This window comes from Ursus americanus, chromosome 17, assembly GCF_024610735.1.
Source record: "Ursus americanus isolate L20-20 chromosome 17, mUrsAme1.1.p, whole genome shotgun sequence".
Classification (NCBI taxonomy): Eukaryota; Metazoa; Chordata; class Mammalia; order Carnivora; family Ursidae; genus Ursus; species Ursus americanus.
In genome coordinates this window covers 19,329,152-19,356,744 of record NC_142143.1, presented here as the reverse complement: position 1 = coordinate 19,356,744, position 27,593 = coordinate 19,329,152, and the positions used below count along the sequence as shown (strand labels likewise).

The following is a 27,593-nucleotide window of genomic DNA, read 5'->3' as shown; positions in this document are numbered from 1 at the left end:
AGCTCAACAAAAATTTTTAAGTGTATTTTTACAAAGTAATTATAGATCAGATAACACATTAAAGGAATTTCATCACTTTTAAACACATACACACATGCATGAACATGAGACCTTACCACTCCTGCAGTTCATGCATGTGAAGGAACCGGTTTCGATATTCTCTTGGCAGCTCAAACTGGGATGGTATGGGGAACATGGATTCATAGAAATCCCTGAGAACAGCTTTCACTGTCTGGGCATCTTTATGATTATGGTCTATGTTGTCATTCAGGCAAACAAACTTCCTAGAAATAATAGAGATCCAGGGTTATTCGTTATCGTGAGAATGATCTTGACACAATAAAGCAAGAAATGTAGATTCCAAATACATTTTAAATGGGCTCATGTTCCAAGTTGTTACATGTGCTGAAACGCTTCTCTGGGGGAAGAATGTTCTATAAAATTTTTCTTTGGATATTCTTCACCTATAAAACAAAGAGAACTAGGGAAGATAATCTTAAAAGTGCCTTCTAGCTGTTGGAATAAATTAATGATTTCTGTTTAGCGTGTCCCCAATTAAGTGTTTAGTAAATACAGTTTACTGACTAGAGCATTTTGTTGGCAGCCAGGGGAGAAACTGGTAAACACCAAAACCAAGTTCTACTATAGTTATATTACTGAGAGTAGTGACGTAGATAATTGAGATAAAGATGGTGCCTTACAGCTATAGATTATACGAGTTCGATGACTTTTTCTTAATATGTCTACAACCAAGATGCTAGAGTTCTGGCAAAAAGCAGATGACAGTCATGCTTCCCTATTGTCTCAAGTTCCCTTAAAGGCAAAGTCACTAAACTGAGGGCCCGTTAAAACAGTAGGCAAGGGTAATACCACCTTTGAAGTACATGTGCTAAAATTTAAAACAGACAAAAAAAACCCTCACCAAACTTAAATCTAATAAAGCCCTCAGATCTAACTATCAATTTATCGGAAATAGACATGGGAACATGTTAAACAACTGAGACACAAAGTAATCCAGAGTATAGGGAATATAGAGAATATATATTGAATTTCTTCATATACACATACAATATTATATGGTAAAAAAGGGAGATTGTGGGAAAAACCTATAGACAGACTTAATTTCAGTGAATTTACCTGATACCACTTCAAACCAATAAACTTAAACAACATAAATGCTTAGAAAAGACAACTGGGGAAATGTGTACACTGGCCGGAGGGTTTATCATATAAATAATGATATGGTGGTGATTTTGAAAGAATTGTTATAATTTAGAGAAATATATTTTAAAAATCTAGAGATAAAATAATATAATGTCTGAGGTTTACATAAAAATAATCAGGAAGTGGTAGTAAAGGAGTGGATGTGTTTAGATGAAAGAAGAATAACCATAAATCACTTCTTATTGAAGATGAGTGACAGGTGAAAATTCATTATCCTATCTACTCTAAACTTGGGGACTGCTTTAAATTAAAGGATACTAAAGAGATATATCAACCAAATACAATGCACGAGTCTTGACTGTATCCTGCATTAAAAACAAAACAAAACAAAACAAAACTCTAAAGGGCATTTGGAGGCAACTAGGGAAATTTGAACATAAATTATCTATTAGGTGGTATTAGTTAGTTAAGGTTCTCAGATATGTGTTAATTGTCTTTAGTGTAAAGGAGAATGATTTGTTTTAGAAGATATATATGAGAATAATTAGGGGTAAAATGTATGGATGTCTGAAACTAATTTTCAAATGGTTCAGCAAACAAGAACAAAATAACAAAAACAAAACTGTGTGTGTGTAGATAAAAAGAGATCAAGCAAATATGATAAAATGCTGACATTTTAAAATATGGGTTAAATATTTATAGGATTTATTGTACTATTTTTTCAATTTTTTATCTTCAAAATTTTTCATAATGTTGGGAAAAATTAAAGAAGAAAGTATATGCATGAGACAAAGGGTGTGTGTGGACAATAGCTAAATTAGACCCTGCTGGATACCTAACATCGTCCCCTTTCTTCCAAAGAGAATTTGCATTTTGCTCAGTACTTCTCTCCCCATGAGCTGACTCAATGGAAGGCAAGCCCACTCCACCCCAGAGACAGCTCCTGACTGTGTATGTGAATCCTCTTCACAGTGACTGATGTAAGAATGGGGGGAGTGGGGCACCTGGGTGGCTCAGTTGATTAAGTGTCCGCCTCTTGATTTCTGCTCAGGTCATGATCTCAGGGTCATGGGATGAAGCCCTGCATCGCGTTGTGGGGGGGGTCCGTGCTCAGTGGGGAGTCTACTTGTCCCTCTGCACCCCCCACCCCCGCTCATGCGTGCTCTTTCTGTCTCTCAGATAAATAAAATCTTAAAAAAAAGAAAGAGAATGAAAGAAAGAAAAAGAAAGAAAGAAAGAAAGAAAGAAAAGAAAGAAAGAAAGAAAAGAAAGAAAGAAAGAAAGAAAGAAAGAAAGAAAGAAAGAGAAAAAGAAAGAAAGAGGGACAGCACACCATATATACAAAGGGGAGATCCTTCTGTGTCAGAACATTGCTCCGTCTGCAGGGGCATCTAGAACTGCTGTGGCTGCCCTATCTCTAGCCTGAAGATGAAGCCAACAAAAGCAGGAGGGGAGCAGAGAGGAACAAGCCTGAGGGAAAAGCAAAGCCTGGATTCTGCCTAGCCCAGACTCCTTGTTAATGGGGGCAAACCTGTCCTTAAAGCTTCAGTTATTTAGAACACTGATTTAAAATGAGGACCCATAAATGTAAAACAATTAAGAGTTAAAAATAAGATCTGTTCAAGGAAGTATCTGGGCCTGGCAAGCCTGGCTTTTGGTAGATCCTTGTCCGTTTAAGTACCATGAAGGTCTATGAATTCTCTCACCCCAAAACTTTCAAACTGGCACAAAGACATAAAGGTATAAGGTACAACTGAAAACTACAAATTCTCACATGATATTCCTAAATATAACAAAATGACTGGGAGGGCACATTACCAAAATGGGGGAAGCAAAAAGCAAGTATTGAAATTGGTCTTTAAAGTTATTTTAAAAAATTAGGGCAGGGCATTCCAGTCAGAGGAACAGCAGGTACAGAGAGCTACAAGCTGAGTGATTATTAATCATAATGGCTGGGATGCCTGGGTAGCTCAATCGGTTAAGCATCTGCCTTCAGCTCAGGTCATGATCCCAGGGTCCTGGGATGGAGTCCCAACATTGGGCTCCTTGCCCAGCAGGGAGGCTGCTTCTCCCTCTGTCTGCTCTGCCTGCCACTCCCCCTGCTTGTGCATGTGCTCTCTCTCTCTGACAAATAAATAAATAAAATCTTAAAAAAAAAAAGTTAATCATAATGGCTTATTGTTTACTTGGCTTGTGGGAAATACTTGTTATTTTATATTAAATAAAGTGGTTTTGGTTTTTTTTTTTGGAAATAAAGTGTTTTACCGAATACACTTAATAAGCATTAAAGATGTTTCCATTTATCTTAAATTTCTTATTTCTGTCTCTTCCCCTCCCCAAAACAGGAATGAGATTTTTAGAAAAAAATACCATGGCTTTACCTGTCTAGAAATTTTACATCTCTGATCATTTATAATTAAAATCATAATTTAAATGAGGTGAAACTGAAGACTTACAAAAGCATTTAAAAGACTCAAATGAGGGGCACTTAGGTGGCTCAGTCGGTTAAGCATCAGCCTTCGGCTCAGGTCATGATCCCAGAGTCCCGGGAATAGAGCCCCACATTGCGTTCCCTGCTCAGCAGGGAGTCTGCTTCTCCCTCTGGCCCTCATCCTGCCATGCTCAATCTCTCTCTCTCAAATAAAAAAAAAAGTCTTTAAAAGACTGATGAAAAACATTCAATTTTTAGATGCCAGGGTGTTTTTTTCCAGGAAACTGATATCTATTTCCCACTAAAGTTCAAAACTCAAAAATGAAGATTTTAACTAATTTTATCAAACTATCCAAGGCAACTGTTAGGGGACCAGGCTGGAAATTTTCAAGGCTTATGTAAACCTGAACATTTATTCAGCTCCAAGGAATGGCTATAGTTTGCTGGATTAATTTTCACATTTATGAGAGCATTTCTTTTTCCTCAGAAGCTAATCTGAACTTTATTTTATTTATTTATTTTTTTAAAGATTTTATTTATTTATTTGACAGAGAGGAGACAGCCAGCGAGAGAGGGAACACAAGCAGGGGGAGTGGGAGAGGAAGAAGCAGGCTTCCCAGTGGAGCAGGGAGCCTGATGCGGGGCTCGATCCCAGGACTCTGGGATCACACCTTGAGCCAAAGGCAGACACTTAACGACTGAGCCACTGAACTTTATTTTAAATTGCAAAGACTAACCACCAAAACTTTTCTGGAAGTATCTTCTTAGCAATGCTATGACAGTCCCAGCTGTCTGGCCCCACTCCCCATGATGGAGTCCACCCCTGGGCCTCACTGAACAGCTCATGTCACCAGGTTCTTAGAAGTCTGTGCTAGTCCCTGTTCATAGGGGAACCCTATCTGAACTCACAACTCCTATCTCTAGCTCAAGTACTACCTCACCATTAGGCATTTCACCTGCTCCAAACAAAATAAGCCACTTCCTTGAGTCCTACTGCCTTTTTTCATGTTTATTTGCATGATTAAAGATCATTTTTTGGGGTGCCTGGGTGGCTCAGTCGGTTAAGTGTCAGCCTTTAGCTCAGGTCATGATCCTGGGGCCTTGGGATCAAGTGGCATCTCGGGCTCCCTGCTCAGCAGGGAGTCAGCCTCTCCCCCCTCCCCCACTGGCTTGTGCACTCTCTCTCAAATAAATAAATAAAATCTTAAAAAAAAAAGATCATTTTTTAAACTTATAGGAATTTTCTGTTCAATTTTGCTGTGAACCTAAAAGTACTCAAAAAAGTAAAGTTTATTGGTTAAGAAAAAAGTACCTGGGGTTTTTTCTTATATCATCCAACTGGCCAACCACATGAGAAACATTGGTACGAATCATTTTAAAAGCAATTTCTTCTTCTCCCATGATTTCAAACCTAATTATCAAAACATATTTAAAGAGTGTAAATATTTATGTGGAAATAAAAACAGAATTTCAATAAGAAAAGTATTTTATAAAACTTTAACAGTTAATATCCTGAGAATGGCTTACTCTTTTGGTATTACTAAAGAAAACAATCACACATAAATTTTAAAAGAAGGCTTAAGAGAGAAACTACTGTAAAATTATGACAATGCCAGATTCCCACAATTATTCTTAAACAGAGAAAATGTATGTACTACTTACCTATATTTGTTTTTGTCCTTATATGCTTTGTGGATTTTATCAGTTACTGGTTTACAGTTGGTAACTAGACTCTTAGTGACTGGTGGCTATGAGAAAATACAAACATTGCATCAGGCCAAGACTAAGGTGGCAAAGGTGAAGCACTGACCTCCATGTAAAATTTAAGGGGGGGCCAAAGACTCCGTAATCAAAACAAATACTTTAATGCAGTTATTTGAAAAAAATCAAATTGGCATGGTATAGCCTACAGGCTAATTGCCTGTTTTTGTAAATTTTATTTTAATCACACATTACTATACACTGTTAAAACAGTCTTGTAAGTTACTGGTAGAATTTTTTTCAGAAATAAAATAAATTTCTAACATAAATTGTAATGAACTGGTCTATGTCATACTCCTAAGCTAACTTTTCATTCTTAATTCTTAATCTAATTAGGAAATGCTTTATCCTAGGTGTAATCACAGTTAATTACAGTAACGTAGCCAACACGTTGCTAAGAGTTCACTCAAGTAATGTTAACTAATGTTGTTAGTATAACTAGTACTCATGCTCCAAGTAGTTTATTTGCATGAGCCTTAAGAATAACTTATTACCATTAGCAAAGCAGCCTTTACTTACTTAATTTTTTTTAAAAGATTTTATTTATTTATTTGAGAGAGAGAGACAGCCGGAGAGAGAGGGAACACAAGCAGGGGGAGTGGGAGAGGAAGAAGCAGGCTCCTGCTTCAGGGAGAGGAAGAAGCAGGCTCCTGCTTCAGGAAGAAGCCTGATGTGGGGCTCGATCCCAGAATGCTGGGATCACGCCCTGAGCCAAAGGCAGACGTTTAACGACTGTGCCACCCAGGCGCCCCTACTTACTTAATTCTTAACAAAGGATATTTGCTGATTCTAAATCTCATGCCAGAAAGCTGGCAATACTAAAATACTCTGCTAATGAAGGAAAATGTATGCATTTCAAAAGAAAACTAAAATTTCAATCTTTCATCATGCCTATAACAGGGGAAGAAGAATAACTTTTCTATGTGTAAATCACCTTCCTTAGGAAAGAACACACTTCTGCAAGTTCTATGTAAATGGAGGGGCTTGGTAACTGTAAAGTCTTACTAAGAACCCAAAGTTTGTAAGAGAAAGATAGAAAGGGAGAGGAGAAAAGACAGTGAAGGACAGATATGGAAGTACAGGTGGGAGAAAGAGAAGTCTTGAGTGAGAGTGAACACAGGCTGTGCCACCATCACAACTCTCTGAAGTATTCTCATTGGCTATCCTCTGTGATCCTTAGTGAACAGATGTCTAGTTATAGAATATTAGCAACTAATATCAATATTAGCTTAACAGCTACTAGATAGGAGAAAAGAAATTTTATATCAATCATTTATTGATTCTGGATTATCTGGAATTCTGCTGTCTACCAAAGATAAAATATAGAGCATGTTTCTACTGACTGAAGTGCTATACAAAACTGGTATAAATAACACCTGATAAGGATATACTTCCTTTTTACACAAAGGAACTCATGCCACTTACCAGATTAGGATCATAGTATGCCTCCTGAGTTGGTGGAACACTGTTTAGCTGAGTGATATTAGTAGGGAGCATTTTCGAGCAATTTATTAGCATGTGTTCCAGACCTGTTAAATCCTAACAAAGCAAAATTAAAGGATAGACCTTATATGTACAAGTAATAACTGTGGTTTTAAAAACAGAAGTTATATAAAAGTCTCCAAAATTTCTTTAAATACTGTTTTCAAAGGGAGTTTGAGTATATGATTCTTAAGATAAAAACACCCCAAAAAGAACAGAATGAGATAATACAAACACAAATATTTCATATTCATCTCAAAGTAGAACATACTGGACTATGAGGCACTATTTTACACAAGATGGTCAGGGGGATCCCCAGATGGTAGGTCCTGCAGTTAAATTCACCTTGGCACTCTCCATTAACGAGTCTCCTACTCCTGGGACTAGAGGTTGCTGTGACCGAGGGGACTGTGCAACAATCCAGGCCTGGCTGAGACACAGCTCCAGTGGGCCACGCCTAAGCTCCTGAATGAACTTGTCACGAGAATCTTACAGGCAGGGATTGTCTGGCTCTTCTCCAGAAAATATAATAGCAATGCATGCTTAAAGCCTAAAAATGTAATCTCATAAAATATGAACCTCAAATTCGGTTTTAATTCTGGCACTAAAAATGGACTAGTTGTGAATACCTCCATTAGGTATTAAGAATTACTTTTACTTGTGTTACAGTCAAATATGTGAAAGAAAATAGAAGGTTTAGGAGAAAAAAAATACAACACCTGCAAACTTAAAGGCAGGTCGTGAATTCTGGTAGCCAGTGTTCGGATTTCTCTGTCAGATAAGACACCAGATTGGTCTGTATCAACTTCATCAAAAACTTGAGATATATTCAGTGGCTGAACGGCACTCATGAGATAATAAAAATATGAAAAGGCAAACTGCATATCCTCAGAATGGCGCACTTTGTGAAATGACGTCTTGTCAAATTCTTCAGGGAACCTGTCCAAACATAACATATAGTGAGCTCTGAATATTTAAAAAATATATATAGACATTAATCTACACTGAAATATATTCCAACATTTGTGGAGTTAGAATCTTTTCGTTTCCCACTGATTTAGCTGATACCTTCAACATATCAGTTGTCAAGTGTTAAGAGCCATACATCAAGCACAGCAAAGATGTCGATTTTAAGCAGACTTAGCATGCAGGCAACTCAAACAATAAGCCAGACTTACATATCTTGAAGTTCTTGCATAACAATTCGGTCAATCATGTGAGGCATGTGTGCAGGGACTTTCCGAGATGTGAATCCAAACTTGCTGTTTAGAATTTTATTTACATATCGAAGGGAATCTGCAAATGTATCTTTCAGTTGCCTTCCAGTGTGTTTGCTATCGGTGTAGTATGCCAGCTGTGTCTTCAATGACTCTTCTTCCTGGAAAGAGAATTCCATGTAACACAGCATTATGTTTAGTGCTCAAGTGTATTTTGTTAACAAGAGATAAGCACTATTGTATATGACCAGCCACTAACTGTGGCAAATTCAATGAGCACTAACAGGTCACTTTAAGAATCCTAAGAGCAGGACTAAACTGGATACTGAAAGTATCACCAATATTGGCTTGTGAACAACAATTGTGTGATGGAGGTCTATTTATAGGGTATTCTTCAAGGACTAGTCACCGAGCATGAAATTTCATAGCCAATTCAATGCAATATTTAGAAAATTTATTTAAAAATAAGTTTGATAGAGGGGCGCCTGGGTGGCTCAGTTGGTTGAACATCTGACTCTTGATCTTGGCTCAGGTCTTGATCTCAGGGTTGTTAAGTTCAGGCCCCACACACACAAAAATAATTAATTAATTTGACAGCACTTTCAATATCAAGTTATTTCTACAGGTGACATCAAAGGAGTAAGCACTTGAGTTCTGAACAGAAGGACCAAAAAAAAAAAGGACTGTTTCACCATGTGATAGTGTTAATATTATAAAATGTAAAGAGCCCTGTCAAACGAGTAAGAGGCAAAACTGGATGGGCAAAGAATATTAGCAGAATATATGAACACATTTTACAAAGATGAAATATTTTTGCTTCTCAATCTGGTGAAAAAATGCAGATTGATACTAACTATTGTTGGTTAGTCTGTGGAGAAACAAGCACTCGTGTACACTGTGGAAGTATGAAGTGGTACGGCATTCTAGGACAGAGTTAAGTTTAACTTTAACCTAGCAATTCTACCTACAGAAGTAAAAACTTCCTCAAGAGTAAGCTATATGTACAAGAATATTTATTGCAACACTATCTAATTGCAAAACAAACACAGCTCTTACAAAACACAGCGATACTAGCATGGGCTTGCTCTCATACTGCTAGACCAAGCGGCAACTGCAGAGCAGTATGTATTTCACTGTTGCAAAACACATATTTATGTAATTTGTATGTTCACATATCTATATAAAAATACTGGAAAACACCCACCAAACTATTCATAGTGATTATATCAAGTAGGAATATGAAGGAAGGAGGGAGAGCTTTCCCTTTTTTACCGTATATTTTTTGTATTACTTGCAATTTTTACCACTAGTCTATAATACTGTCATAATTTAAAGTAAGTAATGAAAGGAGGAAGCGAGGAAATCATCACAGGCAAGAGCTTTGCAGTCCCTCACTCAACAATCAGTAAACAACTACTGTATCAAGGATAAGATATTTTCTGAAGACAATGAGGTACGTAAGTTCCCCTCTTCAGCCTCTTTTTTCCCAGCCTGACACCTGTTCATGGCTGTGCTCTGTTCATGATCCAGCCTTGACCACAGGGTTTTTCTTGGTCTGTCAACTCCCACACACCCTTCAAAAGTCAGCTCACAGGATACTTCCTCATGGATGCCTTCCCCAATACCTCTAGGCAAAGTTGAGGAATTTTCCTTTTGGACTCCTTGCCCATACCTCAGGAGACACCTGTCATGTTGCTACAGTTATTTACCCACAAGTCTGTCCTCCCAGCTTGCCCTTTTGAATCTCCATGAGCTGTGTTCTAATAGTCTTGCATTCCCCTGTAGTGAACACAGTGATAGCACTTGGTAGATGTACAGATGACACCACGGCACCATGGAGACTGCGGTACAGGAGGGTGAGCACTTGAACCTTGAGGCTGGCTCACACTGGAAGCTAATTAATTTATTTGCACCTTAGGGTTTTTTTCATCAGTAAAATTGGAAAAATAATCCGATCTGACTTGTACAGCATATGCAGAAGCATTTTTTGAAATCACCATATGCCAAGTAAAGATAAGATACCATCCCTGTTCTACTGCTTACTCGGGGCATGCCTCTGGCTAACTCCCCTACTCATTCACACTAAGGCTGTTTCTTAAACTGTGACATGGGGATCATGACAGTAGATAACCTGATAAGGTATTTTGATTGTTAGGGGTACTGGAACAATAAAACCATGTAAGAAAAAGCATTTAGTTTAATGATTGACACAGGCAGTCCTGAATAAATGGTACCTGATTATAATTATCACTTACAAGGTTATCTATTTTTCCGGCGCACGGGAAGGAATAAAGCTGGATGTAACTTACATCAAGAAGATCCTGGAAATACTTATTTTTCTCCCATGGCAAAAAGCCCAGGTAACTGTCTGTATAATGCTGCAGTTTTCTGGCAGGTAGTACTTCATTAACATTTATGTAGTTGTTCGCATTTTCTTCCATTCTGTTTTTTTCTTGTTCTCTCCCTGTGATTTTCTTTTCTTTTATAATCTGCTTTTCCAGTGGAACAATCCGAGATGAGAGTTTTTCTACGGACACACTTTCATCTCTTACTTTTTGTGTCAGAATTTCAGATTTAAATTTTCCTTCGATTTCTAAGTCCGGGGGTGGATTCTGACTCTGGTAGTGACCATTCACTTTCATTGTCACTGCTGGAAAAGTCGACCTCTGAAATCTTTCAGATGTTCCCAAGCTATTCGGCAAGATGCTTTTCTGAACCTGTTTTTCCAGTGGGGCCTCTACACTGTCATTTCTTTCATCTGGTACTAGAGCTTGATTTATTTTTACTTCAGCATCTGGTAAGTTCCTCAGAAATGATCTCAGCAAGGCTGACTTAGAAAGGTTGTATCCTTTCACAGTGATGTCTCCACGTTCTAGTTGCAAATCCAAGTTACTGAGACTCAACTGGGCCTCCTTGGGAAGGAGTGAAATATTTACCAGGGGAATTTTCACCTCCACTTGGAATCTTCCTGTCGTGTTAACATCATGTCTCTTGACCTTTGGAAAGCGTTTTTCTTCAGGAATATCCTCAAACAGTATTTCCGCCTCTGGAAGAAGTGTTGTGGGGCTAACCAAATTTTGGTAAGACTTCTGGGTCGTAGAATTCACTTTGGGTTCCTCTCTTGTGTCAACTTCTACTGTTATGTGGATTTTGAACTCTTCATCATTTGTATTTTGAAATGTGAGATTAAAATGTATTGTGGTCGCATTCATGCCATTGTGCATTATGAGGTGGATGGTTTTCCACTTATTGGCAATAGAAGCATGTCGAATTATTGGGTTGTCACTATAGGCGCCTTCGATTCCTCTTTTGGCTATTTCTGCAAAGCTGAAATAAGGCAGGCATTCACCTTTTGGAATAATATAGTGAGTCTGGTTTGGAAGAAGAGTTACTTTATACAATTCATGAAAATGATCTAGAGGAAAAAACACAAACATGACTTTAAAAATGAGGCATTTCCCCCCCCCCCTTTCATTTAATTCTTAGGGTTTGAGTTTTCACTTTCTAAGAATGACTTGAAATTGACTTCAGAATAATCAAACATTCTAACACAAGAGCTGCTGGTATGGGGCTGATTTTATTATCTGAAGCAATCACTGTTATCAACATGGAATGCTGAATCTAACTCACTACAGAGATATGGCAGATTCCACTGATCAACTCTCATCTTTGTGTCCGTTTGAAAAAAATACAGCCTTCTGCCAAAATGACCTCCAGGGAGAAGCTATCAACAAGATCCAGCATTCAAACCATTCTTACTTAGTGTATTATTGGTCTCTTTTTGTTGTTTCTAAATTAAACCTTTGCACATATTTTTAGGAAGGTATATCTGCTCAGTACAAAATAAGTCAGACTGGAGCAATAACTGGAGCAGAAAAGATGCAGCCCTAGTGTCTACTGTTTTTTAATGATTTGTGTCCTCTCTTTTCACTTACAGCTAGTCTGGATGCAAGGATGGGCGATGGATTCATAGAGAATAATTACTTTAAGTAACAATACAAACCTCCCTCTACTTATCAAGGATTTTGATCCCCTTATTCTAAACATCTTTTTACATGATAAGTATACCTTGCCCACAGTCACCAGCATCAAATCCACAGGACAAGACATTGCAGGCTTGGTCACAGAACTTATCAGCAAGCCAGGAATTCGCACATCCTTGATTACAGTAAGAGACACTATTTAGTCCTCCGCCAAACTGCCAGGGCTGTCCAATTCCAATACTGCCAGTACCCCCACCAACTGCAGCATAGCGACTCCCACCACTGTTACCTGTAGAGGGAAGAGGAAGACAGAATCTTGCTGTGCTTATCGTCTTAGAAAAAGGACAGTTCCTTCTTTCTCAGTAGTGCTGTCAAGATTGATGCCTGCATTCTAGTCAGAAAAGGTTTACCCCATTCTTTAGCAGAAAATTTCATGTACCTTAAGAAGAAAACAAAACTGAAAAGGGAACATCACTTGACAGGGGACTGGGCATGGGATGACCAGGCCTTAGCACTTATTAGCTGTGCAAGCCTGAAGTACAAACTTGCCCACAGGGGCATGTGGCAGTGTGTGTGGAGGAGCAGGGAAACAGGAAGAGATTATTCTGAAGACGGACTGTTAGAACTGCCAAAACATGTCCTAATGTGGGGTGCCAACCTCATCATCAAATGTTAATGTTCTATTAGAGGCTGAGGTCGCTGGACTGCATGGATCTTCTTGGCATGTGTGTTCTCTCACTGCGGCTTACACTTTTCAAAAGTGCATCAGACAGAACATAACTTAAGCTTTGTTTCTTCTAATACTCTGCACTTTTTCAAATCTGTTTCTGTATATGGAAAATGGGGATGATTATATCTCTGCACATACTGTCTCCTCCTTAGGTGACTAAGAAATTCAAGTGGATAATGCTTTATAAATTTAAATGCTTTATAAACTGAAAGGCAATCAAAAAATGTAAAAACATGCTATTATCAACAAATGCAGCTATAACCATGTATGTAAGAGAGGAGATGCTGAAGAGATAAGATCTTTATTTCTCTTTACTCATTGACAGCAAGCTGCTGCTGAAAGCTACCAGCCGTAAGCTCCTAGAAGAACTGGTTAGAGTGATTCTTGCTCTTGAGTTTGCATAATTAAAGATATTCCTGATTTTCATATTTTAAATAATAAAAGGCATTTTCAAGTGCAGGGCCAGCCTGGGAATATGCCCTCAACAAGGGAGAATATGAAAGAACTGAGCTACATGGGGACGCTAGTCATTACCTCCAGAATCTATGGATTACTCTATGTATTGTCTTCATACATGAAGAATGTTTAAGTCAGTGTACATATTCAGTGATGATTAAGAATGGGAAAAAAAGTCCATAAATATGAATAAATTACTTGTGAGCACATCCTTACCAGTGCAGTCACCGCCATCCCAATCACAGGCTGAATTATTACAAGCCTTGTCACAGTAGCCGTCTTTAATCCAGGAACCTGGGCAGCCCTCAGCACAGTTGGGCACAGGCCATGTCAGATAAACCTATGACAGAGCCAGAAAGAAAATAAAATGGACACTTTTTAATCTCAAATTAGGATTCCTTCTAAAAAAAGAAAGAAACTGAGCCTCCAGTAAAGGTTACAATTCTCCTCGGGCTGGCTGCATTCACGTGGCATATTTTACATGGCTTGCTACAGCAGTTTACAGAGTCCTGATCTGTCAATAATTCTTACTGAGCACATTTACTCTTTTTCTTGACTGAAGGAAAGCAGACAAGGACTCAACCCACAGATTAGTTTATAATCTATTTTGAAAAAGAACAGCAACACATCAGACTTAAAGGTAAGTACAAAAGCGTGCCAAAGCAGGTAGAAAGTATACCACACATTCACTGCTTTTCTGTGACAACTGTCATTAATTCCTGAATGTATTTACCCATAATCTTGTCTCGCAGCTGAGAAAAACAGCAGATGAACTCTCAAAATCCTTATCTCTGTGCATAAGGTCCTGTGATAAATTATTAGCACAGCGTTCTAAGTTGTGAACTCGCCTGCTTTCAAAATGAGTGACATAGTACATGGTAACTTTTTAAATTAAATTCATTAAAAAAAAAATACACTCCATGCCTCTCCATGCTCCATCTATTTGGAATGTCTTTCTTCATCTAGTTAAATCTTACTTGTTCTTCAAGGTTCACTTCGATTCAGATGGGAATTCTTTTCTAGCCCTGTCTAATTTTAACTTCCTGGGCCCCCATGCCTTCCCACCGAGGGCACACCTGCTGGCACAGAAATCACTGTCCCTAGTTACTGATTTGTGTGCCTCCCCTGTCAAGCCAAAGCTCACCCTGGCAGCCCTACAAACACAGAGGAGGCAACTGAACAGGGGAAGGAGAGAATGAACACACTGCGGTGGCATAAACAGCAAGAGGAAAAGTAGCTTTGTGCGATTAGCATTTCCAGTTGCAGGGTTCTGTAACTTAAAAGTTTATGGTGGTAATTCTCCAACTTTTCACTGAATCCTTTTAACAAGGCCACAGGGATATTCATAGTTTCCCCAGTATGCAGACAGGAAACACATATCAAATCACTGCCCAGGACCATCCTCAACCGTTGGCTGCTAGGTCTGTGCTCATAACCACTTCTCCGTCATGCTTCTCAAAGCCACAGTGAGACTGCTGCCTTCCATGAAATTTCATCCATGTCTGTAAGCAGAAAGTTCAGCTCACTTTTTATCTTGGCCATTTTGCCAGTGTTCTAACCATGATTTTGTATCTCCTAGTGATTTTGCTTTCTCTGCTACTGTCGTAGTAGAAAATATAGAAGGTGGGTTCTGGGTGTCTGACAATGTAGGGAAGCAAAAAACTAAGGAGCAGTTTTCGTCCTCCTAAATTGTTAACTCTCCTGCGTTTAGCACTCAAAAATGCTTATTTGACCAAAACTGTATATATAGTAGTATGTATACTGTTTTCCTGATCTAACTTCTAAGTGACTTCTAAGCTAGGCATCCCTTCCTCTTAGGCACTCACCTTCTGACCTTTGGAGTGACTATAAAAATCATCTGGCCAGACATCCTTCCCAAACATGACATCATCGTTCAGGTAAATAAACTTCTGGGACAGCCCTTCAATGCGATGAATGTGACTTTCAATAGCAGGTGAACTAAATGTAGGCAAGTGGCTCAAATTTCGAAAAACGTCCTTTTAAGGGAACAACAAAGGCAAGAGAGAAAGAGGGTGGATGAGAATTATTTCACATTGTTTCTGTAAGGAAGGAAGGAAGGAAGATGAGTAGAAGAATCAAATCAAAGTGGGTGGAGGTGGCGAGGGGTGAGGGAAAGGGGAGTGAAATGAAGGATAGATGAAGGACAGAAAAGGAAACCACAGCCTTGTGATACATGGAAAGTCATGGACCTGGTGTGTGACTATTGTCACTCGAGGATTATCAAGGTTCAGCCAAGATGGAATCTGCCCATTGGTGACAATGAAAATATTCCGAACCCATGGAGCATGCCTCTCAATGGATCGTAGTGAATATCTCAGTTCTTCATTATCTTCAAAACGGCTGGCGGAAACATCTTCGTCCTGCTTAGACTGGGAAGAACATTTCACACATGAAAATGTAAAATACCACTTAAGTCACACCTTTCCTCCTGGCTGTCCCCTCTGTCCGATCTGCTCTCAGGGTGCTCTGGAAGACATCTAAAGACCAAGTCCTACATTTGAACATTACAAAAAATGCAAAACACTCAGCATATTTAAAACAACATAAATACCCAACATTTCTTTTGTACTTTTTTAAAGAGAAGGTTCCTGGTCACTTCAGTTAATATTAACCAGTGGCAATGACTGGAAAATTAGAAAAGTTCTAATCAACTCATCTTTCTGTAAGTCCTCTTCCGTCTAATATGATGACTTATAAATCCTTAAAAATCTAAACCCTTGATCCGGGTTTAGAAAGAATCTCTGCATCTCTTACCTGGCTAATGGCACTCAGGTCCCATAATAAATATGCAGGACTTATAGTCAGTTCTTTTCCATCAATGGTCATGTTCTTCTTAGTCTGCTTATTCAGTTCTTGGAAATCTTTGGGGTTATTCAGTTTTAGAAGTGCTACACTGGCCTCTGAATGTAACTGTAACTGTAAAATAACAAAAGGGTTACATATAGAAAAATTGAGCCTCAAAGAAGAGACATCTCTAAATTCCCAGTCTGATCATTAATCTTTAAATGTGTATAATGTATAATACATACTTAAATATTATGTATGTTTAAAGATTAATTCTCGCTCTCTATGTAGATTATGAACTGGTAAGCCTATGATCACCAAAAGAAGATGTAAACAGTTCAGACACACTTCCCAAACGAATGGAAGAACCCAGGTATATGACAGAGGGAATGGGGAGCTGTGGCAAATGGGACATTTCAGGCCTCATCCAAAAGCCACTACTCAGTATCAACAACTGCAGCCAGATCTCCTAAGAGGCCAGAACCCCAGGTGCTCTGTGAAATCTCCCTCTTTTCAGTGCTGGCTCAAATGTTTTCAGTTGTCCTGCTTTCAAACAAAACACAACTGGTCACCAATTGTGACCTTTGTTCTACAGTATTACCAAGTTGCTTATACTGGGGGAAACCCCGCAATATAACATTGGTGGGACTGGTAAAGAGCAAGCCTGATAGCAGGGCCTCCAAACAGCTTTTGTGCCCCGCATCTAACGGAGTGTCTTTGACAGGGCTGCTTGAACAGCTTCCATAGGAAAAGCACCTTTTGGGGCAAAGTTTTCAAAGAAATCATCAGTCTAAGATGATCACAAACCTCAACATTTTTACAAACCTTCCCACCACTACCAGATCTGTTTCATGTTCTAACGCTGTATCATTCAATTTCTTATGAAAAGAGGCTTTCATAGCTTAAAAGGGTGGGGGAGAGGACTGAAAACTCCTAATCTAGGACAGCGAACCCCTTCTGCCGAACTGACTCTCCTAACAGGGCCAGTTTCTTAACTTATAATGCAGAGCAAACGCAAATTATCATGGGCTCATTCTAAGCTCTCGTATATGCTACCTGACTATATTTAGCGCATCTTTCAAAGTTTCCTGAGTTTGTCTATGCCAAAAATTAGAGGTTCAAGCTAGAGTTTCATATATATTTTTCCCCTTCTTACCACAAACTGCATCTGGGTGTATGGGTGCATACATGCACAGGTGTGTACTGTCTTCCTGACTGATTATTTCACCCTGACAGCGCCTGGCATATACTGAGCATGAGCACTCACCGAAGGTCAGACCTCACTACTGTTGTCATCCTGCCTCAGTATGTGGGGAGACAGGTGGGAGGTAGGGCCGATATTCTTCTATCTGGCTATCTACTGAGTCTCGCTGCACACCCCAGCCTCCCCGACTCCATCCCTCCCTCCCATACTGGGTCCCACAGCATCTCTGAGGGCTCCCTGAAATAAAAAAATCACTAAATTTTTATCAATATAGTACTTTAATACTCTAATTTAAATTTTACTGGGCAAGGGTTCCTGGGTGGCTCATTCGTTAAGCGTCTGCCTCAGCTCAGGTCATGATCCCAGGGTCCTAGGATTGAGTCCCACAACGGGCTCCCTGCTCAGTGGGAAGCGTGATTCTCTCTCTCCCACTCCCCCTGCTTGTGTTCGCTCTCTTGCTGTCTCTCTCTCTGTCAAATAAATAAAATCTTAAATAAGATAAATTCTATTGGGCAAATACCCTTATCTTAATCTCTTCTATCAAACTGCTTTTCGTCAGGAAAACTATTTTGAAATTTCACAGACATTTTCCTGACTAGAGAGATGAAAAGTAAAGAGCTTAAGGGAATCTTTATACATTGAAAACGCTTTTCTGCCACCATAATCAACCAAGTTTTGAGCGGTGAATGGGTGGGGAGAAGTATCTTCTGCTAGCCACTAGGTGGCACCCTAATCCTGGACACCTGCAGGATGAGAGCCAGGAGGTGGTAAGGAAAAGTGGGCGTAGTAAGCGCGGAAGGCTGGATTAGCTTGGGCAGCTGCTTCCATACATAGCTTCTTACATGAAATTCTAAGTTTAACTAAATTTTAAGTTTCTCAAAGACAGAACAACTTCTACACCCACCCACTGCAGGCCCACAACAGACAGGTAACATGACTGAGAAATACAGGTATGCTACTTTAAAGCCAGAGATTTTGGGGTATTTGTTACGAAAGCATTATCTAGAATAATGGATTGATACACCTATACGTGGTAGCATACGGTTAGGGAAAAAACCTGCCCACTAATACAACTGAAAAACTCATTAGTAATCTGACAACTCAAGAAAACTTCAGTTTTCTAAAACTTCAATCAGTTCCAGAATTGCTTTAATCTACAGAAGTGTCTATTTTAGGAATAAAACCAAAACAAAGGGTACATACTTTAAAAGAGCAGGTGCATAAGATAGTTTCAGGGAAGTCACTAAAAGGGGCATCAATACAGTTATTACTACAATTTACTGTTACCTTGAATGTGCTCTAAACAGAGGTTTGAGGTGACAAAGTTCAGGTAGGACACTATGCTGTTCCCATCCCACTCGCACTGTCCCTGCTGGAGCAAACACCCTGCTCAGCCTTCCAAGATCTGTGCAGTCTCTTTCTCTTTGGAAAGTTCCCCCATATCTCTGATCCACACAGACCTTTCCTGCCTCTAAATGCCAACTTGGAGGTCTGTACTCTCCTTGATAACTCATACTATCTTATTTTGCTACTTGAATACTTTACATGACACATAATGCCTCCAAAACGTGATTCTAAGAAGCTTGAGGACAAGCCCATGTCCTCTCTTTCTTTTGCACAGCCACTGAGCAACCAGTCGTATTGAATTAAACCAAATGTGAGAATGTACTTGAGGGCTTTGGGAAGATTTTTCCACGTGCTCTAACATATGTTAAAGAAGTAAACAAAAACAAACAAACAAAAAAATGAAAACCCCATTATGAATGAAAATGTCTGAAAATACAGAATGATTTAGATTGAGCTAAAAATAAAGACCAATGGATAATGTGATTTCCCAAAAGGTGAATTCTGTGTCCATCACGCACAGCAATTCTGTAAATTAAAGGGTTATTAATCAGATCAAACTAGAAAGCTTTCAACAGAAGACTGTTTGATTTGTAAGACTATAGTCCACAGAAAAGTTTTTATGAATTCAAATCTATTATTTTACAAATGAAACTATTTTCAATCCCCCACTTCCCCTTCTGGAGGGTGAGGGGATTCTAGTTTTGCCCTAAACAGAATGATAAATGTACAGTTGTAGTATATATGTGACCATGGTACCAAAAACCAAAATGACTTCTTAGAATAATCACTCAAACACTGCTTTTATATTCCAGGACACGGTACATAGCAGGTATGTTCAGTCACAGCCTTTCTTCTTGCTCATGCCTTCCATAAGCATTTGTTGAGTGGCCCCCTAAGTGCCAGGCCCTGCAGTAATCACTAGGGGTACACAGGTGACAGGCAGTATCTGTCCTGGGTTGCTCGTATCCAGGCAGGGTCTCCAGAGCAGAATTGAGCAGTGGGTGGCTCGGAGGCCACAGGCCTAGGCCAAGGCCTCCTGGAGGACCCTGAGAGGGCAAAACAGTCTAGCCTGTTCAGTCCCTGAAGCCCAGTGTCTAATAACCCTTTTCTCCTAGATGCCACAAAGCACCTCTAACAACACACCCCAAACTGACCTCTGAGTTTCCTTCCCAAAAAACTTGCTTCTCCTACTGAGGCTCCAAATGTAGTTAAAACCATCGCTTCCATCTTCGCTAGTAACATCCACTTCCCCTTTCATTTTTCCTTCCTTCTCCCCAAGAGCTAATAAGTCACAGGGTCATGCTGACTATTTCTTGCAGATGTTTCTGGAACCATTCTCATTACTGGCACCATTGCCAAGACAGTTGTTGAACCTGAACATCTTGCTGGACTATGGCTGCAGTGGCTGAACTGGTTTTACGCCCAGCCTCCTCTTGCTTCATCTCTACCACCATACCTTCACCTACTATGTTCCCTAGAAACAGATCAAGTGCTCCTCCTAAGGACGCCTCTTGCCTCCAGGATAAAGTCCAGGCTTCTTACCAGATCTTTCTCAATCTGGCCTCAGTCTCTCTTCCCAATCAGCACCAGCAAAATCCCTGCCTGGTTGCTGTCTTCCAGGAAGAGCTGCCTGGGTTTTCTGGAAACCATTGACTTGCAACCCTCCAGCCCTTTCCTCAGGCTGTTCCCTCTTGTTGGAATGGTCTTTCCCACTCCCTTCTCTGCTGGGGGGATGGCTGCTCTGTTCCGGGCCCAGCTCAAATGCCTTCTATTCTCCAAAACCTTTCTTGAGCCAGTACACCTAAAGCCCAGGTGTTCTTACAACACTTTGTATAAACACTTACTTGGAAGAGATCATGCCCAAAACTTATTAGATGCTTCATTCACTCAGTGATCTTTAGCACAGTCCCTGGCACACAGCAGACATTTACTAAAAGCTCACACTCTAAATTGACTGGGAATCCAGTAACAGGAAACTTCATTCTCAAGGTATTCATAATAAAACCAGGAAGAGGAACCTACAGAAAGACAGTCACTTGAAGAATTAGCTTCAAATGCTGATCCCCCCCTTCCCTTCTTCCCTTTTCTCATTTTCTCTATAACCTCCAAAAACCAGAAGTTCTAATCCCTGAAGTTGACTGCACATGTTGGCATCATGGAAATGACCTGTAATGAATGTTATGGATAATTAGTTTGACCCTCTGAGGAGGTGCTAGCCTCCACGAAGACAAGTCTGGGAATCCAAGTCAATCTCCAGCCAGCTGAATGAACAGTAGAAGGGAGTATCATTCTGCACAGAGCCTGTTGGTGCTCCTTGTCCAAATCAAGTTATCGCCCCACCCTACGTCTACCTGCATATACCACACTCCATACCACCCAAAAATAGTTTGCTGAAGGGTCAACCACTACATGGATTGGCATTCTTTGGCAGCACACACCCACCCACCAACAGATGCACCAAAAGCAATCAGCATTGGCGAGCAGCTGCAGCAGGCAAAGAACAAACCTGACTGGAGAACAGAGATGTGTCATGAACCTTCTTTCCTTTAAAAACATTATAGCTGGAATCATATAAGTAGATTCAAGAATGTCATTCTTGGGGCACCTGGGGAGCTCAGAGAAGCGGCTGCCTTTGGCTCGGGTTATGATCCCAGAGTCCTGGGATCAAATCCCGCATCGGGCTCCCTGCTCAGTGGGGGGGCCTGCTTCTCCCTCTGCCTGCTGCTCCCCCTGCTTGTGTGCTCTGACAAATAAATAAAAATCTTAAAAAAAAAAAAAGAATGTTATTCTTCCTGCATAAGAATTTCAGCTAACAAAGTTCAGACACACATGTCTAATTCTAGAACCAACAGCTTGGAAGCCAAGAAGCTAAATAAACATTGGCTGTAGAAAAAAATGGAACCCTTGTACAATACTGGTGGGGATGTAAATTGGTCCAACCACTATGGAAAACAATAAGAGGTTCCTCAAAAAATTACAAATAAATCTACCATACATTCCAGCAATTCTACTTCTGGGTATATACCCAAAGGAAATGAAAACAGGATTTTGACGTGATATCTGCACTCCCATGTTTACTACAGCATTATTCCTGATAGCCAAGATATGGTAACAACCTAAATGCCCATCAACAGATAAACAGATAAAAAAGATGTCGTATATATATATACACAATGGAATATTATTCAGCCATGAGAAAGGAGGATATCCTATCATTTGCTACAACATAGATCGATCTTTTGCTTAGCACATCACACTAAGTAAGATAAGTCAGACACAGAAAGACAAATACTGTATATCACTCACATGTGGAATCCAAAAAAGTCAAACTTATAAGAAACAAAGTAAAATGGTATTTACCAGGGGATGGGAGTTGGGGAATAAGACTGAGGTTTTAAAAACACGAACTTTGCAATGAGTACTAAGTAAGCCAGAGAGATCTAATGCACAGTATAATGAATATAAATAATACTGTACTATATTATGTAATATGATAAATACTGCTATAATGACAATCATATTACAATACATAAATGTATTTAAAGTAACACACTGTAAACCTTAAATTTACAGTGTTGTATGTCAAATTTTTTCAATTCCTCTTCCTTAGAGAAAGGAGGAATATCTATTTTTAAATAACCAAAGATAAGAAATAATTCAACCCTAATCTAGCTGCGCACTACTATATTTCCAAGTACCATAAAAAAACTTAGGAAAATATGAAAAAAAAAAGAAATGTCATTCATATTACCATCATACTTAATGAAGGTCATGCAGTGTATCTTAAAACAGTGAAACATTTATGGAAAGAAACGAGTGAAAAGGAATGATGGGGGTGGGGCAGGGTATTAAAAAACATGGTCAAGACAGGAACTAAATAAGAACTCCCCAAACACTGCTCTCCCCCACCACTGCCTCCCCATCTCCATTCCTTCACCTCCAAATTGTTAAATGACACCAACAGAAGGAAGGAAGAGTCAGGAACCTAAACACTGTGGCAGAACTTAAAGAACATTACCTTATAAAATCAAGAAAACCAGACCCTAAAAAATTCTGAGCCCAGAACTTTATGCCTTCTGTTCTGAGAGAAAAGTATTCATGTTTTATAACCTGGAATGTTTCTGACAGAACCACAGGTATCTTGACATAATGTCAAAAGGAGAGAACACTCATAATAAGGTAAGTGGGTCTGAAAACAATAAATGTTAAGGAAAAGGCATGTCTCAGGGCAGCTTCCAAAGTCAACTCTAACAAATGGCATCAAAGCGTGAAGAGTTAATAGGTATAAATCCCCAAATCCATCACTGGCTCAATTAGCTATTTATGAATAAAAGTTCACATCATCAACCATTCCAAATATCTGAAGCATACTCCCTTTATGAGTGAAGGCTCTTAATAAATATGCAGGCTGCAGTCTGTGTTTACTTACTATATGTATGACTTCCCCACTCCCTCCTTCTGTGCTTCCATTTCCTCTCACTGTAAGTACCATTCAGGGCTTTTGTCTGTTTTGTCCACTGCTATATTCTCAGCAGGTAGAACAGCACCCGACACACAGTAGGAGCTCATTTGTTAAAGAAATGAACCATGTTTCTGTCTGGGAAACCAGCAAACCAAATAAGACTCTTAAATTTTTGCCCAAATAAAAAGTAAAGAGCAAGGATCTTCTGTAAAGAAAGAGCCACCTTCATGACAACACTATGGCAGAACAGAGACCCTCTTTGCTTATGACTGTCAGCTCTACTATAATGAAATGGACCACAAGAGAAGAGTCATGCATTAAACGAAATGTGCTATACTCATTGCCGTTTCCTATGCTCTTACCAGTTTTATTTTAGAAGAAAGATTTTCTGGCAGTTTTGTTTTTAGTTGATTTGTTTCCTTGAATGTCAGTGGAAATCCACTCAGGAAAGCCAAATCTTGCATTAGCACTAACCCAGGGACTTCTTTATCTGTGGTCTAAGATAAGAGCGGGAAAAACATAACTCACTTTCCACATCATAAGGCTGGTGAAAACTTACAGCTTCAAAATCAGAATGTTAAGATTACTTAAGTCAGCATTCATTAATACTTGTAAGCTAGGCTTAGAGAAAAAGTATACATTAAAAAGCCTCTCAAGGTAAAACAGCTTTATTACCTATATTTTTATACTAGTCTACTGAATAAATACAATTAATTTAAAATAACATACCAAATAGCCCCTCCAAATTGTCTGTTTGCTGTTTCCTTTAAACATTCCACTCTGAGCATCTTCAACTACAATAAAGAATACAATAAACAAGCATGTTTTTAATGAATACTTAACTATGATATCTGCCAAAACACTACAAAGCATTTTGAGAGCTGTTATAGCAGTATAATACATGGTCTCAAAAACAAGTAGTTGGGGGAAACAAATTTAACCCATCCAACAAAAGGGGGATGATGTAATGCCAGTGTACGATTAAATGTAATTTGCAGTACTGAAGGACAGATTCATACAGGCTGCAGAAACATGAAAATGACAGACTGACAGAATCACAGATGTCAGAGCAAACGTCAACATATTTAATACAAAAAAAACTGTTTGGCTAGAGTAAAACATTTGGGAGCGGTGGGTACAAGAAGGGTACCAGAAGGGGGCCCTTGACAGCTAGGCCAATGGCATCTAGATTAACAGCAGGGAGCCGCTGTGGATCCTAGGGTTCCCCAAGGGTCACAGTGAATTCCTAAAATTCATCAGGTAAATCTGAATAGAGCCGATTAAGTTAGGGGTGGAGAGGGGCGATGACACAGCCCAACTGGGAGAGAGTTCTAAAGTGAGGGGGACAAATGAAATCAGCAACTTGATCTCGACACCTGGGGATCCCAGGACCATGGAAAACAGGAGACAGGTCAGAAGGCTGAAATCTGCAAAATGGTCACAGAAAGCAGGGTCCAGCCTGGCAAGATGGCTGTCAGTTCTAGGCAAGAGTCTCAGATGTACCATAAAAACAGCATTGGTGAGCAATGAAAAAATGAAAGCCTTTGTGGTATACTGTTAATCTTTAAAGGAAGCACTGAGCACTAAGAGTAAAAGTTCATTATGAATAAATTTATCAGATATGCACCTCTGTCTGTCTGTCTGTCTTCTTCCCTTTGACACAGGAGGTTCTACACTGGGAGATCAAAAACTCTAATAGATGTGGTGTAGCTATTTGTACATAATCTCAACAACGGTAACGAAAGACATCTCATGTCATCTTTATGGATATAACAGAGACTGAGCCTAGATCTCAAGTTTGGTGGAGTATAACCAATTCTGACTAAAGAATGAAATTATAAAGCTACTGTCAATCTAAAGAGAGGTTTAAGAGGTCTTCCATAGGTTCTGTCTTGTTCAACAATCCATTAAGGTTTTGCTTGCAGAATGTGTGGATTTACACAAAGCAGACAGAAAAGTGATTATCCTGAATAACATACTAGGGGTTCCCCAAAGTTCTTACTATTTGGAGCAATGAGTCAAACCTAGCAAAATGAAATCTCCTACAAACAAAGGTTAAGATCTTTAACTTGGCACCAAAAACCAACTATGCAAGCATAAATTAAGAAGTATTTGAGCATTAGCATGTATTCCTTTTTTTTTTTTTTTTTTTTTAAGTAGGTCTCCTTGCCCATCGTGGGGCTTGAACTCACCACTTCAGGACTGAGAGTTGCATGGTCTACCAACTGAGCCAACCAGGCACCTCTATACTGAGTTTCTTTAAAAAGACTTAGGAGTTTTAGTCCAGGGCGAGTTCAGTATGTCAACTATGTGCTGTGGCCATACTGAATTTCCACCGTAATTCTGTGCTTTTAAACAGGTGTACTTAGGATAAGAAAATAGATATTCCCCAACACCAACCCATCAGTAAATCCTGTTGGGTTGACCTTCAACATGTCCAGAATCGAACCTCTCCTCACCACTGCTCTGATCCAAGCCACCTTCCCCCTTGCCTGAATTGTTACAACCTTCGCTCCTCCTCAGTTTATTCCCACCACAGTAGCCAGACGGATCCTTTTGGAACATTAGTCAAATCACATCACTCCTGTACTCAAAACCCTCCAATAAGGGCGCCTGGGTGGCTCAGTCGTTGAGCGTCTGCCTTCGGCTCAGGGCGTGATCCTGGCTTTCTGGGATCGAGCCCCACATCAGGCTCCTCCGCTGGGAGCCTGCTTCTTCCTCTCCCACTCCCCCTGCTTGTGTTCCCTCTCTCACTGGCTGTCTCTCTCTTTATCAAATAAATAAATAAAATCTTAAAAAAAAAAAAACCCTTCAATAACTGCTTACTGCATTTTAAAAAAAGATTGTATTTATTTATTTGACAGAGAGAGAAGAGAGAGAGAGAGCACAGAAGCAGGGGGAGCAGCAGAGGGAAAGAGAGAAGCAGACTCTCTGCTGAACAGGGAGCCCTATGTGGGGCTTGATTCCAGATCATGACCTGAGCTGAAGGCAGACGCTTAACTGACTGAGCCACCCAGGGGCCCCTGCTCATTGCATTCTGAGTTAAAGCCAAAGTCCTTGTCATGGCTGCCAGGGCCGACCCCATCCGTTCCCCCATTACTTCTCTAGGCTCATCTCTTGCCCCCTCCCTTGTTCACTCTATTCCAACCACACCGGCCTCCCTGCTCTTCTTCAAATATGCCAGACACACTCCTGCCTCAGGGTCTTTGCACTTAGGGTCCACTTAACTGAATCACTCCCTTCCCATATATTCATGTTGTTGGCCCTCTTACCTTCTTGAAATATTCAGTCAGAAGTCACCTTATTGGTGAGTCTGCCTTTGTCATCCAATTTCCCCTGCTCAATTTTTCTCTACACCACTTGTCTTCTACAAACTATATCATTTACCTGTATGCTGTATTTATTGTCTGTCTCCCTCTGCCAAGATGTAAACTCAATGAGGGCAAAGATTTTTGTCCATCTCTTCACTACCGCACCTTCAGCACTGAGAACAGTACCTGGCACATAGTATACACTCAATAAATACTTATAGTCCTGCTCTCTTTGCAAATGAACCACCTGAAAAAAATGTTCTGTTCTAGCTGACACACTTTCAAAGTAACAGAAACCACGGGGCGCCTGGGTGGTGCAGCTGGTTGAGCGTCTGACTCTTGGTTTCGGCTTAGGTTGTGATCTCAGGGTCCTGACATGGAGCCCCGCATCAGGTTCCTTGCTCGGTGTGGAGTCTGCTTGAGACTCTCTCTCTCCCTGTGCCCCTCCCCTGTGCTCACTCTCTCTCCTTCTCTAAAACAAATCTTTTAAAATAAAAAATAAAAGCAACAGAAACCAAAGCTCATTCTGAGAAGAACAAACTAGGACACAGACAAGCCCCTAAGAGACAGCTTAAAGAACAGGAATGAAAAGAAACATCACATAGGAAAGAGATTATATTATATTAGTTCTGGAAGATCCCAACGGGTACAAATTTAACCAGCGCGAGAAAGCTGTAAGGAAGCACTTCATAATTCCTTATAAAGGTCAATGTAGACCAGAGGTAAAATGAATTATCACAGGAGAAAATTCATTTCCTATAGAGCAAAGGGGATAAGCTTGACTGGAAAAACCACTCTGCTGAACAATCCAGGCCCAGGCCACAGGGCCGGACTGAGCGACTGCTGAAGTACTGTCCACTCACAGAGCCTAGACTACAAGTGCAGCAGCAGAGCGTTAGGGGCAGAAATGACACATTTCAGAAGGAGAAACAAGTCAACAGCTCTTGATGATGAACTTGAAAGAGGTTAAATGAGATAAATGGAACAGCAAATGTGGATACAAATTTTTTATCTAGATCAGGGGTTGGCATTCTATGGCCAAAATTTAGACACTGCCTGTTTTAGTATGGCCCCAAGTTAAGAACAGTTTTGACATTTTAAAATGGCTAAATGTTACATACTTATATAAAATACCTACATAATATCCTCCATGTTGCCTCTTGGCCCACAAAGCCTAAAATATTTGTTACCCGGTCCTTTAAAGAATTGGGCAACCCCTGATCTAGACAACTGAGGAGGA

The 27,593-nt window shown here is 39.8% G+C and overlaps 1 protein-coding gene across 3 annotated transcripts in view; it reads right to left on the bottom strand.

Moving 5' to 3' along the window:
- Nucleotides 1-27,593, bottom strand: part of GNPTAB (N-acetylglucosamine-1-phosphate transferase subunits alpha and beta) — a 72,309-nt gene that overhangs the window by 6,331 nt on the left and 38,385 nt on the right. For all 3 annotated transcript variants that reach the window (XM_045780172.2, XM_045780174.2, XM_045780173.2), the window contains exons 6-19: nt 23,772-23,836; nt 23,405-23,539; nt 16,000-16,161; nt 15,435-15,614; nt 15,051-15,221; nt 13,441-13,564; nt 12,124-12,327; nt 10,365-11,470; nt 8,017-8,216; nt 7,558-7,777; nt 6,782-6,895; nt 5,258-5,343; nt 4,908-5,006; nt 117-284 (exon numbers count right to left, since the gene is read on the bottom strand). In XM_045780172.2, coding sequence (XP_045636128.2) covers nt 117-284; nt 4,908-5,006; nt 5,258-5,343; nt 6,782-6,895; nt 7,558-7,777; nt 8,017-8,216; nt 10,365-11,470; nt 12,124-12,327; nt 13,441-13,564; nt 15,051-15,221; nt 15,435-15,614; nt 16,000-16,161; nt 23,405-23,539; nt 23,772-23,836 — 3,034 coding nt within the window. The remainder of the gene's footprint in view (nt 1-116; nt 285-4,907; nt 5,007-5,257; nt 5,344-6,781; nt 6,896-7,557; nt 7,778-8,016; nt 8,217-10,364; nt 11,471-12,123; nt 12,328-13,440; nt 13,565-15,050; nt 15,222-15,434; nt 15,615-15,999; nt 16,162-23,404; nt 23,540-23,771; nt 23,837-27,593) is intronic.